The following is a 16,492-nucleotide window of genomic DNA, read 5'->3' on the forward strand; positions in this document are numbered from 1 at the left end:
AGATGTTACTCGCCACTTTGTGGCATGGAATCTAATTTGGGGGGAGGGGGTTTTCGAGATTCATAGCACAGTGCGCTCACCTCTGCAACACCACTCCGATCCCCTCGATATATATTTTGTCTTACCACACAGTTGGTATCAACGTAGGCAATATCAATTGACATCGTGCTTTGAAAATTATTGGTCTTTTTTTATTGCCTTGGGGAAAATACGTAGTTTTTGTAGAGATAAAAAAATGCTTTAAAAAAACCGATGACAATTTGTCTACTTTCAAATGTTACGATTACAAAACTGAACATCTTCAATCAAATTATTGGTTCTTTCGGTAAAGTCGCGTAAATTGAAAACATAAAAATAACATTAGAATAAAGATAAGAAATTGAAATAAAGGCAAAAAACTAACGACGTTTCGATCGCAACACAAGCAGCGGTCTTCATCAGGCGGAGAGAAAAGGGGGCAAGCCTCCAAATGTCGCTGCTTCTTCGGGTTCCAAAGTGAGTGGGCGGGGGAAAGCGGTGCGGCAGCAGCGCACTAATTCAGGAGCTAAAGGGGGAGTTGGGCGGAGGTGAGCTTGTGCAGCACAAACAGCGTTAATGTCGCAGGGGGGAGGGGGTGGGGCAGAGATTGGGGGGGGGGGGGGCATTGCACCTCGCAACACCCATCCACACTGCTGACGGTAGAGGTTGACAAGAAAACACAAATCAAGTCATGACCCAAAGTGGTTGACGTCTTTCCAATGATTGCTGAGTGTAATACCGTCGTCTCGGTTGAAATTGCGTCTGTGCCGGGCTGAGAGGGCTCGGGCACGCGATGCACCGTCATCGCATACACCCTGTGGGTGGGTGTAGTACCAGCCCTAGCAGGGCTTGGCGAGCGCTGGATAGCACGGGCACCACGCACAGCGTGTGGTGGGGGCTCCCACGAGGGGGAGCGGGAGAGTGTCAGCCCAAGGGCAGGGTTGCCCTGGGCCATGGCACTGGTTGACCCTGCAGACACGTGATCTAGAGTGTCCAGAGAGAGGCCCCCAGGTAGGGGGACTCGGCAGTGATCACGTGTCCAGGGAAAGCTCTCGAGAAGGAGGTAGAAGGCTCCAGAAGGTGGGTGGGGCCAAGGGCGGAGCAGCCCCGACTGTAGGGGGATATAAGGCGGGTCCCTGAGAGGGACCGGTGTCGCTGCATTCTACAAGCTGAAGCTCCACGTCCACCAGCTGAATACCTACATCACAAGCTGGAAGCTCTACGTCTACAAGACAAACACGTGGCCACGGACCCGAGTCGGGACCCGACCCTTCGTAGCAGTAACTCCTCTGTATCGTGTAGTTAGCTGGGTGGTCCCCACCCTCGGCTGTATCTGGTGAAGGGGCAGTTACCCCTTTGTGTTACGTGTTACAAATAAATGTTGCCTCTAAAAAGAACAACGTCTGCGACTCAATTGGACTCGCTACATATGGATGGCTTCGTGAACGAATCTTTTGTTGATAGCCAGTCGGCTTGTAAGTACCATCGTCTTAGAGAAATCTATTTCATGTGAGCCAGCCGCATTAAAGTAATGATCAGCCACGGCAGAAGTATTGGTCCTGCCGTTTTTCAGATCTGCCTTATGTTCATGAACACGGTCCGAGACATGTCGTTTGGTTTCCCCAATGTAATTGCTGCCGCAGACACAGCTTAGTTTGTAGACGCCGGGATATTGCATGTCAGGAATCTTGTCCTTCACATGTGGAATCAGATCACGAATTTTGTGCACTGTGTTAAATCGGTCCTGGATATCTTGTGTTTGTTCAAGATTTTGGAAATCTTTTTGGTTATCCCTGCTATGTAAGGTAAGGTGATGGTTTTGAATGGATCTTCAGATGGCTCCTTCCTCACTGTTGGGGTGATGGCTTTGCGGATTATGTAGTCGGAATATCCATTCGCCTTGAGAACCTGGTGTACATGTTTGAGTTCACTGGTCAGGTGTTCATGGTCGGAGATACATTGAGCTCGATGGTGTAGCGTTTGATGAGGGGATTCTTCTGGAATTGATGGTGGTGGGAATTAGGTTTTAGGTAGGCGTCAGTTTGGGTTACTTTCCTGTAGACAGAGTGGCTCATTGAGCCATCTGGTCTCTTTTTACACGCTTTTATTTAACTCACTCTGTCTGTTGTCGTTGTTGTCATCATATCCTCAAATTTTGTAACTCAATTTTAACCCACTTCCCAATGTGGTATCGACTGCAAACTTGGTATACTTATGTCATACTGATGATAATATTATATTCTATCATAAAAACAAAATTTAAACCATCTTTTTTATGTTATGTTTCGCCTTGGGTCTAATTGTCCACGCTCAACTCACGTTGGCTGTAAATCACCACGGTTCCTTACGTTATGGCAAGCCTCGGGGCCACTTCCTGGAGTCGTGGAGTTCTGCCATGTCTCGTACAGTACATTTAATTAAAGCGTGTTTAAATTTTTTTAAAAAAAATATTACTTACTGATTAAGACATCCAAGAAGGGTAGCATGCCATCCTTTTCTACCTCCATGGTGAATATGATTGCTGGGTGTATGGAATTGATGATTTTGAGGAATTGTTCCAGAGCCGGTCGGCCATGTGGCCAGATGACAAACGTGTCATCCACGTACCTCTTCCACAAGGACGGGCGTAGAGTGGATGCCTGGATGGCGTCCGTCTCAAAATTTTCCACGAAAATATTGGCTACAACCGGAGATAAGTGAAAACCCATTGGGGTACCTTCAGTTTGTTTGTAGAATGTTACATTCCAAGTGAAGAATATTGGTGAGGCAGTGTCTCACCAGGGCTGGTACATCAGCATTCAGTCCTTGTTGGACCAAATCTTCAATGATTGCAATGGTATCGGGCACATGAACTTTGGTGAACAGAGAAACTACATCGAAACTAACGAGCAAATTACCTGGGGACAGTGAGATGTCTTTAATTGACGATACCAGGTGAGCTATTGCACCTTCATTTTAGTCGGTATGCAGATATGTGACAATCGTGTAGGAGCCTCATTCTAATTTTGCTTGTTTACCTAGGAAACCCTTGCCGGGCCCCAAGGCTTTAAGGAGAGTTGCAGTTGGCCAGGCCTTTTACGATGTCGACTGACAAGTGTCTCCCTTCAGATGTCATGCATAATGTTTTATGTTTACAATCCCACCACACGCACGTGGTCACCTCTTCTGTCCATCTCGGTCCCCACAATTTTCTTCCTCCAATGCAAGCTCATTCACACGAAGTCTAACCCCCAACAACACAGTCTTGCATTCAGTCATGGGTTCATTAAACATTCACCTCCACCTATCAAACAACCCCGTCTATCTTATGTGGCCTTTGATATTTCGGTCACTTTAACAAACTATTTGTTAATTCTCAAAGTCTGTCTGTCTGAGTCGGTCGCCTCCACAAGCCAGTGGGACAAAACCTTTGCGAACGTGGGCTGCGTGCACGTTTTGCCATAATCTCCTTTAACAAAATAGCACTATGATCAGTGTTTCTCTTTCCTGACATTACAGCCATTGAAACCCAACTCATCACTCATTCATGTGTGAGTCGTCTACTATTGTGTAGAATGTGTTTATATGTGAAAAAGCATATCCAGTACAATACTCATTGTAAAATAAAAATCCATGTGGTATTGCAGAGCATTGTGGGTAGTTACAAAAAAACGTCCTCCAGTTGTCTCCAGATTCAAAATATAGATTTGGATGAATCAACTTCTGGACTTTTTTTTACCAATATGCCACTTTTGAAACAAAAAATAACCAGTTTCAGACGTTTGGGTTTCAAAGCATGACCGCAGACCCAACGTGTCTTAAATGGTCCATTATTGTCCGTTCTTATCACAGTACAATGCTGCCCATTGATACATTTGGTCTCCGTTTTTAATATGCTGCCAGTTGCATCTTTACATAGAGCACGAATGCGTTTGAATTGTTCTAGACTCGATACTGCAATGTTATAGTATTTTCAAAAGTTTTTTTTGTTTACATAATTAATATAAACGAGGGTTGAGCGTTTTTAGGCAATTGTAATTACGTGTGTGTATATACTAAACAGGGTTGAGTTAACGTACGTAAGGGCGCTATGGTGGCGAGATGTTAACTCCCACGCCTGGTCGTCGGTTCGATCCCAACCCCTGCTGTTTATTAGGAGTTTGCATGTTTCTCTCTCTCTCCGTGGTCGCGTGGATTTTTCTCCGGGTCCTGCGGTTTTCCCCTCCACGTTAATCATCACGCGTCTCGAGTCTTTGCCTTCAATAAGTTTCCACATGAGAAACCATCCTCGGTGAGCTATCATTTGTGATCGCCAGCTCAGTGGGCCTTGCCTGGGGAATAGTTTAAGTGTCCCTTTGCTTAAGTTGACATGACATTTTTAAAATATTTAATTCATAATTACGTTCGTCAATTATAACCATTGATTTTCAATATTTACATATCTCTTTCCGCCACCCCTGTTATCCTCAGCAACTAATTTCCGCGAAATAAAATCCCCTATTACCTGCAGATGACTACAAATCGCGGATAATCGCGCGATCTGATACTGGTGCCCCCATATCACCGCGGATACGAGGATTTCACACTACTGGCCTTAAACAAAGTACACACGAGGCGACGTTTATGACAATGGCCCTTCACAGCACAGGGCCAGAGAGGTGGTAGAGTGACGTTATGAGGTTATCGGCTAATGTGGTGGGGCAACAGAGAAGTGAGAGGGGGATGAAGCCAAATCCATTGTTGTACTGTGCTTCTATGCTTCCAACTGAACCTTCACCGAGCAGCGTGTTGACAAGGCGGGGGGGCTGCTGACAAGAGGGGGGGGGGCTGCTGACAAGGGAGGGGGGCTGCTAACAAGGGGGGGGACTGCTGACAAGAGGGGGGGGGCTGCTGACAAGGGGGGGGCTGCTGACAAGGGGGGGGCTGCTGACAAGGGGGGGGGCTGCTGACAAGAGGGGGGGGGCTGTTGACAAGAGGGAGGGGGGCTGTTGACAAGAGGGGGGGCTGTTGACAAGGGGGGGGCTGCTGACAAGGGGGGGGCTGCTGACAAGGGGGGGGGGCTGCTGACAAGGGGGGGGGGGCTGCTGACAAGAGGGGGGGGCTGTTGACAAGAGGGGGGGGGGCTGTTGACAAGGGGGGGGGGCTGCTGACAAGGGGGGGGGCTGCTGACAAGACGGGGGGGGCTGTTGACAAGGGGGGGGGGGCTGTTGACAAGGGGGGGAGGGCTGTTGACAAGGGGGGGGCTGTTGACAAGGGGGGGGGGCTGTTGACAAGGGGGGGGGGCTGCTCACAAGGGGGGGGCTGCTGACAAGGGGGGGCTGCTGACAAGGGGGGGGGGTTGTTGACAAGGGGGGGGGCTGCTCACAAGGGGGGGGCTGTTGACAAGGGGGGGGGCTGCTGACAAGGGGGGGGGCTGCTCACAAGGGGGGGGTTGTTGACAAGGGGGGGGGGCTGCTCACAAGGGGGGGGGGTTGTTGACAAGGAGGGGGCTGCTCACAAGGAAGGGGGCTGTTGACAAGGGGGGGGCTGCTCACAAGGGGGGGGGGTTGTTGACAAGGGGGGGGCTGCTCACAAGGGGGGGGGGGCTGTTGACAAGGGGGGGGGCTGCTGACAGGGGGGGGGTGACACGCGTCTCGGTGTGGTTGGTGCGCGGGGAGCGGTGGTGTCGTGGTTAGCGCTGCGCTACCAACTCGCACCCCCCCCCCCTCCTGCAGTTCGATTCCCGCTCACGGCGAACACCGGCGACGATTGTCCGAACCGGTCGCGGGCCTCTCCTGGGTCGACTCAGCCTCAAATGAGTATCGGGCGCCGCGTGTGGTAAACATCGCCGCGTGGGGGAGACGAATGCGGCCCGGCGTGGTGTTGACCACCCGCGCCCCCCGCGTGTCGGCCTTCGTAGGCGCTCCTCGCCCCCCCACGGCCCTCGCCCCCAGGGCCCTCGCCCCCACGGCACTTGCCCCCAGGGCCCTCGCCCCCACGGCACTTGCCCCCAGGGCCCTCGCCCCCACGGCACTTGCCCCCAGGGCCCTCGCCCCCACGGCACTTGCCCCCAGGGCCCTCGCCCCCACGGCACTTGCCCCCAGGGCCCTCGCCCCCACGGCACTTGCCCCCAGGGCCCTCGCCCCCACGGCACTTGCCCCTGAGGCTGCGCGGGGACCTTTGCCTTTGTCTCGGCGCGTGCCCGCGGCGCCCGAGAAGTGGCGGAGCGGTCCCTGAAACCCAAGAAACGTTGTCGAGACCCCCGCGCCACGTGACCGCGACGCGGCGCTCCCATTGGCCGCGAGCTCGCGAGGTGAGCCCGGGCCGATCGCCGCCGCCGCCGCTGAGGAGGAGGAGGAGGAACGCGGCCCCGGGGCTCCTGCGCGGCTCCCTCCGCCGCGGCTCCGTCTTCTCGCCCCTCCACCCCCCACCCCCCCGCACCATCGCCCCGTCGACTCCCGACCCGACGAGCTGCCGAGTCTCCGAGCCGCGAGCCCCCCCCCCCCCCCCGGGGCCTTGTCCGTGGCGCCTCCTCCTCCTGCTCGCCTCGGACTCGCGCGCGCCGAGGCCGCAGAGGGGCGGGGGGCGACTTCAAGTTCAACCGCGAAGGCCGCGGAGCGCGCCGTGGTGGTCAGTGCCTCGTCGCCGTCTGTTCGCTCGCACGCCGCACACGCTGCCGCTGCTGTGATTATTGTTGTTGTTGTCGGCGACTTTGCTCGTAGCCGTTGTCCGTAGAGAGCGAGAGACGGGACGAGGGGGGCGAGAGACGTGGTTCGCGCCGCGTCGTAGAGACAAAGTCGTCGTGAGCCGTGCGGCATCGCGGCTGGCGGTGGTCGCGCTGTGTAGTCGACGATGTGTGTGGTGGTGGTGTGTAGTCGACGATGTGTGTGGTGGTGGTGTGTAGTCGACGATGTGTGTGGTGGTGGTGGTGCTGTGTAGTCGACGATGTGTGTGGTGGTGGTGTGTAGTCGACGATGTGTGTGGTGGTGGTGGTGTGTAGTCGACGATGTGTGTGGTGGTGGTGGTGTGTAGTCGACGATGTGTGTGGTGGTGGTGGTGGTGTGTAGTCGACGATGTGTGTGGTGGTGGTGGTGGTGTGTAGTCGACGATGTGTGTGGTGGTGGTGGTGTGTAGTCGACGATGTGTGTGCTGGTGGTGGTGTATAGTCGACGATGTGTGTGCTGGTGGTGGTGTGTAGTCGACGATGTGTGTGCTGGTGGTGGTGGTGTGTAGTCGACGATGTGTGTGGTGGTGGTGTGTAGTCGACGATGTGTGTGGTGGTGGTGGTGTGTAGTCGACGATGTGTGTGCTGGTGGTGGTGTGTAGTCGACGATGTGTGTGCTGGTGGTGGTGTGCGACCGTGTGCGTGTTCACGCAGCGCTCGCGAATGGAGTGACGGAAGGCGGCGGCCCCGCTACGACCTCTCATGTCTGCGGCGGACGGCAAGCGGCCGCCGCGCAGTCTCGGGGAGGGACCCAGCAGGTAGGTCACTCGGGGTCACCGTCGGCCCGACTCGGCCGTCCAGAGCCACTCGGTGGCAAGCCACAGACGAAGACTCGGGGCCGGGGACCACTCCGCTACGACCGGGACACCCGTGACTGCCCGGAAGCACCCTGGGCCAAACAAAGGCACCCATGACTATTGGGGACCTACTCGGGTTACCCAGGGTCACACATGACCACCTTCGGCCATCTAGGGCCACTGAAGTCGGGACCCCTGGGATTGAAATGCCTTGGGGCCAGTGGTCATGTCCAGCGTCGGAGACGCGGTATAAACAATGAATGTTCGGTGGTGGTGGCTCGTGACTCCAGTTTAAGGAAGTCACAAGATAGCATCTCAGAGGTGGCTACGTGGTGGCCCAAAATGATACTACCGTGTCGGAGCATAGAGTTATGACGGCGGAAATCCTTCATATCAGGGCAGCCACCTGATTAAACAGGGTTATCGAGCCTAACGGCTTCATGGCCTCGTCATAATCGCCAATAGCCGCACAAGGCATTACATTCGTTTTATCCCCACTTAATTCACACATTTTAAGTTTTGAGGACTAAACATTGCCCAAACATCGTTGCCATGTCACACAACTACTATATCACAGGGCCAATGAGAAGTTACAACACCGAGCGTAGTCAAAAGGCATTTGAACGGATATCGTAAGTAGTTTTGCGTTATCGTTTGGAAGCAGTTCTGTAACATAGTGCGATGCATTGCATTATGCAGTAGTTACAAGTAAAGATGTAGTTGTTTCATCACATTGTCAATAACGTTATTGGAATATAATAATACAATTATAATTTGTGCCCCTTGTCGGTCATGGAGGTATTTTGACCTGACTTAACTACACTGGTTACTCCGAAGTTGCCGTTTCCAGGTGATGAATAAAGGTGGATCGATTGATGAGTGTAATGTGCAGATAACATAATTCACCAGGGCTGGGTTCCCATCAAACCACTTCTTAGCTGCATGGACTGGATTTGCGTGTCTGCTAGAAAAAAAATGCAGGTGAAGTCACTGGCCGTGCATTCCAGTTATATATCCCACCTTCACGATTCATCTGAGACTGGAAAACCTGAGGTGGCCTTTGGTGCCTCTTTAACTTGGAGCTGCTATGCTCGCAGTGCACATTGCCAATGCACAGATGGAGACTTGCGTCAGATTATTTGATTTCGGCACATTATCCAATCACTGTGAATATGATAATGTAATTTGACTTAAGAGAACTTGCGTAGTTGTACCTCTTGTGTATTTTATACAAATGCACGTTTGAATTTGTGGTCAAATTGCAATTGTTACCCTAGGGTGGAATGCGCAATTATAAATTTTAATTATTATGATGTAAAAAGTAGGTCGGGTAGGACGTTACTCGAAGGGATGATGGTGATGGCCAATTCTGGTGATGGACTGGCAGCCAAAAAAAGAGGAAGACTCCCAAGATAAACTATGCGGTCAATTAGTGGTCAGGAGCGAGATTGGTTTTACTGTCGCAGAACGGTGAGGCATGTCGACAATTCCGCAGTGGATAGGCGCTGGTTAATTATGAAATATCTTCTCATCCCAGCGTGGCGAGTGTGGAGAGTCCCTTCTGCCGGATCTGCCACGAGGCGGGCTCGGCCGAGGAGCTGCTGTCTCCGTGCGAGTGCATGGGCACGCTTGGCTGGGTGCACCGCGCCTGTCTCGAGCGCTGGCTCGCCGCCTCAAACACCAGCTACTGCGAGCTCTGCCACTTCCAGTTCCTGGTGGAGCGCACACCACAGCCTTTCTCACAGGTGGCCGGCCTTGTTGGTCTCCTCCATCACCACGAATCGCCACCCTCACCCACCCCCACTTGCGCTTGCGACAGCCCCCGCACCCTCCCAGCGGACCCGGTGTCATTTAGAATCAGCGTCACGCGTTGAGAGTATTTGGCTGCTGTAAATTTCCACATGATAAGCCGCTTTGTTAAACTATAGTTTGTGGTCAGGTCTCTTCTGAAAAAGAGCTCTATGGCTCAGTTGGCCTTACCTGGTAAAATAAGAATATCTTAGTTTAGTAGCTCTCCTGCGTAGGCATTCATGGTACTCCTGTGTAGCTCTTTGAAGTATTTTCGGGTTGTACCACGGGTTGTTTCTGATGTTTCACTTCACGCGCTGGGGGGGCTTCTTCTATGTGGTTGCAAAACGTAGGACAGCATACTAAATAACACACGATACAACCTGAAAACACATCGGGGAGCTATTCGGCGTGCAGGAGGCACAACTGCACAGGGGCCCGCGTGGCATTGCTGTGCAAGCTCTTTATCGCTGTTCAAATTCTCTGATTCAACCATTAAAACTGATTGTTATGCTCATAATAAATGTCACATTTTGTACATAAGAATCAATCAATCATTCATGCAAATGTTACTGAGACAAATACAACAACACCAAATTAAAAGGCAGTGCTAATAGGACAAAAAAAAATCGATTCTTGAATTGAACTGGCGTTGTATCTTTCAAAACTCATTCAGTCGCAAATACGATTTATAGTTTTACGTCTACAGGCTTGTGTGACTTTTATTCGCTTGAACACTGCACCTGGGCGTTGCTGCCATTGAATTGTCGACGCTTGTTCCTGCTGTTTTGCCGACGCTGTTGCTTGCGCGCACGCGTCCTGACAGTGGTTGCGGCGGCCGAGCCCCAAGCAGGAGCGACGCACGCTGCTCAGCGACACGCTGTGCTTCCTCTTCATCTCGCCGCTCGCCGGCGTCTCGGGCTGGCTGTGTCTACGCGGCGCTGCCGACCATATTGAGTCTGGCAGCCGGAGTCGCCTGGAGGCTGCCGGCCTCATTGGCCTCACCGTCGCCCTCCTCACCATCTACCTCTTCTGGACAGCTGTGAGTTTGCATGATCCATCATCACGAGCCATGGGTAGATAGCGCGTAGGTGTCCACTGCACGTCGTCATTTGTTTCCACTTTCCTCTATCTTGTGCCCATGACGAATCAATTAACTTGTCCCTATTTTGAATTATATTTTTTTGAAACACAGTGCACGGCATTTTTTTAATTCAGTACGACTTTAAATACAGTCGCAAGTATTTGCCTAATTTTCAAGGGTCAGTCTTAGTTTATCAGCAGACTTTATCCTGGTCAACCGTGCATCCGAGTGAGTACAATCAGTTGAAGAAAAAACATCAGAGCTTGAAAACATTCATTAGCTTAAGCACATTTTATGGTGTTTCTATTTTTTTGTCGTCGGCTACAAATGAGACAAGACAAATTAGCTCCTTACTTCAGCGCTTAACCTTGTTTTATAGCGTAGGAGCCTGGATTGGTGACAAACGTCTTGGCACTGACACAGGTGTCCAACTATCCTAAGTTACCATTCCTCCTCTAAGTTACCATCCTCCTAAGTTACCATTGCTGAGCAACAATCCCAAGGGCCCAAAAAGTCCAAGCAGCCGGCAACAAATGGCATTATTGACAGTGTAATAGGTACGTGTTGATGTTTCTTGATTTCAGCAAAGCTGTAAAAACTTTGGAAAAGAGGAAATCTCAGAGTCGAGCAGTATGAAGAGCACATCCAGTAATACCCAGATTTACGTCTCCCCATTTTCCGTTACTGAGCAAATACGTCGTCACTTTGTTAGTAACACCGCTACCTGATTTGTGTCGCCTCAACCCACGCTTACATCACTGACAACATCATCCGTCTGTTCTCGTATCTATCACCTCTCATCCTTCGCCGCCACCTACCCTGTAAATCGCTTTGATTTATGTGGTTTGATATTCGTCGTCGCACCTTTTAGGAACGCATCCCCAACGTAAACCGGGGTATTGCCGTATATGGTCGCCATGAGGTGAGGGACCTGGTGTTACGACCATAGGTGCCGTCGGATTTACCCATTTCGCTGTGGCCCTCCCCACCCAGGTCTCCGTACGCTACCACATCCGGCTGTACCAGGAGTGGCGGAAGACACACCACCGCGTGAAGCTGCTCACGCCCCGGCCGCCCGGGCCTCCGGCCTCTCTCAACCCGCTGCTGGGCCCTCCACACCCCGCCAAGCGCCCGTCCTCCTCCGACACGGTCGTGTGACCCCCGCGGTGGCTCTCCGCCGTTCGGCCATGCCAACGCCCCCCCACCCCCCACCCCTCCCCCGGGCGTCTGACCCAGCTGACACGTCCGGGCGTATGACTCCACTTGCACGCCCCGTGTAACCTTCACCGCCAGATGTGGACACGTGAGCCAGCCGATGCATCCGGTTAACGTGACTTCCATTGATGCTCGGGTCGTGCGACGCGACCGAAGCAGCCCGGTCGCGTGATCTCCCTGCCACGAGCAGGTGTGTTACGCCTGGATGCGTGCCCCCGTTGGTGGCACTTGGCCATTTGACGCTGCTGTCCACAACCAGCCATGTGACCAGGGCTCGCGTGTCGATGCTTCCAGCCATGTGACTTCACCTCTGCAACTTGGCCGCGTCACCACTGACATTTTGCTCCCAGCCAACGCAGCAAGGGCAGCTCGTTGGCAATGCATTTTACTGAGGAGTAACTTGACCCGTTGACCCTGTGGCGGTTGCATCCCAGGATCTCCAGACAAACTTATATGGTACAGCTGCGTTTGTGTTTCCCCCCTCACAGAAATATTAAATTGCTTAGTTAACTTTGTTGAATTTACCTGTGACAGGTGTGGCTCTTGTGGGGCACAACAGGCATGCAAATTGGGTGGGTGAAAAGCCCAGAGGCAAACGGCTTTGGAATGACAGTCATGAACGCTGGTGATGGTCAAATCCCACCTTGAGTTCTCTAGCCATTTCCAATCCTCTTGTGCCCAGGTACTGCCACACTTGGGCGTTGTGCGATGCATCGCCACGTGTTGGTGTGCACAACCGCACACTTAAAACGTCTGGGGAATACGATCCTTGGGACAGAATCAGAACATTAGTGCGCGCTTGTTTTGTAGTTACAAGTTGCATCGAGAGTTGTGGCAAAGCCAAATGTATACCGCTTGCACATTCGCTACGCACGGGCTTGTGACGTGTGGTTATTCCACCATCTGTCGTTGGGTGGGGCAGTTAGGTGCTAAGTGATAGGCGGTGAGACCAACGGGGCGGTGTGCAATAACCAGTGATGGAGCAATGATCACACTCGTTGCATTGGGTCCTCTCTACCAAATGGGCGTGCATTGAATCGGTTCATGAGTTGATCAACACAGCCACACTAGGGGGGATTTGCTTAAGGGATCCAAACGTTTACATATGAAAACGAAGCATGACATCTGTACAAACATGTGAGCACTTGTATGCCCCATGGGTTAAAACTGCACACTTTCCTCAATTGTCCATTCATATCGTAATTCGCAGATGTAATGAATTCGCTGCATGGCTACGTCGTATCTCGTGGGTAGGCGACGGGTGCTCCCGCTCTAGGTGCTGCCGTAGAAAATTATTCATGGCCCCTACTTGGCGGCTGACACCAGCCGACTGGACGCTCACGGGATGCCGGGGGCGTTGTGTCCGTGCTCGGGCCACATCGCAGGTGTGAGTCCCCTATCACCGGGAGGAAGATTGGGTCTGTGTCAAACTCGGACCAAGCAAGAACGGCTCCTATGTATCTTTGATATCTGTTTTGGGGCTGCAGTGCTTAGTTGAATGGCACTGGGTGAAACTCAGCTTGTGTTACTTATCAGATAATATGGAACACTTCCCCACCCGAAGAGACTTTCAAAATGAGGTTCTTCATGAAGGTTATTTTAGGACTGTCCAATGTACGTTCGATCTGCAGTGTTGTGATGACTACGTTTGTGAGTGACACGGCATGCTGTTCACAGAGCCACTCTAGCACCTCATTGTCAGAACATTTATAAGAATTGCCCTTTTTAAAATCGACTATAACTTATAAATTTTGTAAAGTGAAAAAACACCCAAACGAGAAAGAATGAGGCTGATGTTGACTTCTTATTCATCACAAATGTTGAATTGATCAGGAAGCTAAAGCATTCCTCTCCCTGTCAGGAGAACAAACTCGAGTTAAGACCAGACATGGCCCCCAACTCCTAATACCCACATAAGTCACGTGCTTGAATTACAAGTACAGCGGCTTGGCCACCTTCATGGAAATAAAAATATATTTGATCACAAGTTAATTTCTCCACTGTAGGTTTTAACTAGCAGTAAAATATATGATCTCCAATTCACTTTTGAAAGTAAAAAGAAAATCAGTCCAGTGAGCTCATCACATGGGAATTCGGTGCGTGCTCATGCGGTGCTTGTTGAGCAGATTTGAATGGCGAGGTTCGTTGTGCAATAGCGGTCACCTCCTGAGATCGCATGGCTTCGCAATAGAGGTGGTGCCGATGTGTGGAAACGGAGACCTTCTTGTCCATCGGCGGGCAGCTGCTGAGGCTAGAGAGAGGCCCGCCGGGACTCGTGAAGTCTTGTTCATATGTATCATAACTTTATCACGAAAACAGTAAATACGTAAATAGCGAGTGTGCAGCCTGAAGCTCGCGTGCTCAAGGGTCACGCACTTGATGCCAGTGTGTTTATTGTGATGACAAAAGCACGCCATGAAGACTTTTCGGACACATTGTATAGAAGGCTCAGAGGTATACGGGTTGGTACAATTGCATGAAGGTAATCGGAATCGTTTGGACGGTGCCACTGCTACTACTGGGAGGAGGGAATACATCATTATTTTATTTACAGTAATTTATGCTCTCTTTTGTTGTCAACATTGGTGCTGCTGCTGCTTCATGTATATAAGCTGAAATGAATGGAACAGATCTGGTACGTGTGTGAGCAGCACTTAGTGGAGTTGGATCGGTCTCTGACCTGTTTGGTCCATTCCTGCATTAGGACGGACTACGTCGTCACAAGCATTTTCCACTGGCCTGGCGTGAAACCCGCGTGGGTGTTTCGCAGATAATGCTTTTGCAGTGTGGATGATGTACCTAAGGGTTTGCTGTGATTGTGTTCCTTATTTACCTCGTGTTTACAGTTTAAGTTGAATTCCTGTCTTGATGTATTTTGTAAAAGCGGTCGAGTGTGGCTATCCCTGAACTTTATCTTAAATCAAATGCCCTCTCACCGACCAAGAGAATCGAGCTGCCGGTGTTGAAATGGGCACGTGTTAAAGTGTCTGTTCTTTGAGTGTTCATGCATCCACAAAGTGCGTTGAGTGAACATGGCACGAGTTTGACGTTATCCTCGTACCCCTTTGATGAAGGGGTTTGCGTTCGTGGTCACAGGGTGATGGATGCAGAGTTTGTGGTGTGGTTTGTTCTGCCCGATTTGAAAATGTTCAATTCTAGACTTGGCTGTTATAAAAAAAAAGAAATTTGTAACAAGTCATTTGTGTTTGAATGGTTCTGTATAAATGAGTTATTGCTGTACAACGCTCTCAATAAAAGTGTGTATATGCTTGCAAAGTTCAGAGATTCCTGTGCAGTTGTGACTGATACATAATATGAAGCTTCCACTGGCAGTTCGGCTCAGTGCTCTCGCAGTACGGGTGGTTTTCCGCTGGCGATTCACTGCTGAGCCAGGAGCAAGCGGCACTGCACTGGAACCTCACCAAACATCTGAATTTGGCTTGGGCCACACTGCGCGGGGTGGTGCTAATGACGCGTTGATTGCGTGTGACGCCATCACAGCCTGAGCAAGATGGACAGCCTGGCGGCCAGAGGAAGAGTGTACGTTCGTGTGAGCGTTCGTTTCTGTGAACGTGTTGCCACATCATCTACATTCGCCTTGACGTCACATACATAAGGAAGCTACGGGAGATATGCACTTTTAAATCTTATAGAAGGAAGCACTGAGCCGAACTTCCAGCGGCAAGAATATGAATTCCTGCAGTCACGAAAGCTTTAAGTCAAGATGAAAACTAATTTCTTTGGAAATGCTTTTTGTGTTTAGTTTTTTGTCCTTCCCTGCACCTCCGATTAGTACGGTTGTCTACGTACGTTGCCAAAGAAGTTCAACATACACATCGTGTGTGACGTCAGCATGCACGGCTGGGTTTAAGCAGTGGAAAAACAAACTCTCACCTGACTTGCCACAGTTCAGATGTGCCAATGGTGGTACGTATAAATGTTATATTTTGTATTCGGTCAGCGCATCAGCCTTCCAGCATCAATAAAACATTGAAAAATTGTTATGGGGAGACACCCCGGGTCCTGCCATGCAAATGTCGAATTTCTACCCCCTGGCTCAGGGCCACGAACTGAGGTGAGCACCACACGGAGATAGTTTGAGAAGTGAGATACTTTGACCTGACTTACGTTTCCCAATAACTCAGACATCGCATCACTTTAACACATTCCTGCGGAGGAAGCTGGTAGGAACGTTGGGTTGCTCGGTCAATGGCCAGGGTCAACGGCGGCGTGGTGTAAATATGGCCGACGGTGAGGGCGGGGACAAGCCGGCGTGAGTAGGTTAAACGTTGAGTTTTATAAGGGCACCACGGGGTGACCAGCCCCTCCCCACCCTCCCCACCCTCCCCTCTCCACCCAGCCCCACCCCTCCCACTTTTGGATTTACGACGGACAGACGGACACAATAATTCCCTGTGGGCTGGTGTAACCATGAGGTTCCTACCAGTGAAACGGTGTACAATGTATGTTTGTCATTGTGAAGGTGAATATTAATTTGGGACAGTGGGTGGGGAGCCTTCTTTCCGCGTGAGGGCTCAGACCTCTGCTGTGTTGCACTGAGCTGTCGAGGTCTTTTCCAGAAGTGATCTGGCCATAAATAATAGCCCAACGAAGTGGCTTATTTGTAAATGTGTTGTCGCCAAATACTCTAAACACGTGTTGAGTCTGTAACTATTTTTTATTTTACCAGGTGAGCTATATTGCTTTTTCTGAAGCGACCTGGCCGTCACAAATGACGGCTCAACAAAGTGACTTATCACGTGTCAATTTATAACAGCTAAACAACTCTAAACGCGTGATGTTGATTAAAAATGTGGAGGGAAACCCCGGAGGACCCGGAGAAAAATCCACGCGACCACGGGTGGAGAGAGACGCAAACTCCAAATATACAGCAGCAGGCGGACCAGG

At 51.0% G+C, this 16,492-nt stretch overlaps 1 protein-coding gene across 1 annotated transcript; it reads left to right on the plus strand.

Annotated features, from left to right (window-relative positions):
- Positions 1–6,291: 6,291 nt before the first annotated feature.
- LOC133354079 (E3 ubiquitin-protein ligase MARCHF3-like) lies at positions 6,292–14,860 on the plus strand. The gene is made up of 5 exons (XM_061570641.1): positions 6,292–6,606; positions 7,355–7,458; positions 9,035–9,242; positions 10,112–10,327; positions 11,363–14,860. The coding sequence occupies exons 2-5, from the start codon at positions 7,403–7,405 to the stop codon at positions 11,525–11,527; spliced, it is 645 nt and encodes a 214-aa protein (XP_061426625.1). The 5' UTR covers positions 6,292–6,606; positions 7,355–7,402; the 3' UTR covers positions 11,528–14,860.
- Positions 14,861–16,492: the final 1,632 nt, after the last annotated feature.

Source organism: Lethenteron reissneri, chromosome 46 (genome assembly GCF_015708825.2).
Source record: "Lethenteron reissneri isolate LAM-NWPU_2019-01 chromosome 46, ASM1570882v1, whole genome shotgun sequence".
NCBI lineage: Eukaryota > Metazoa > Chordata > Hyperoartia > Petromyzontiformes > Petromyzontidae > Lethenteron > Lethenteron reissneri.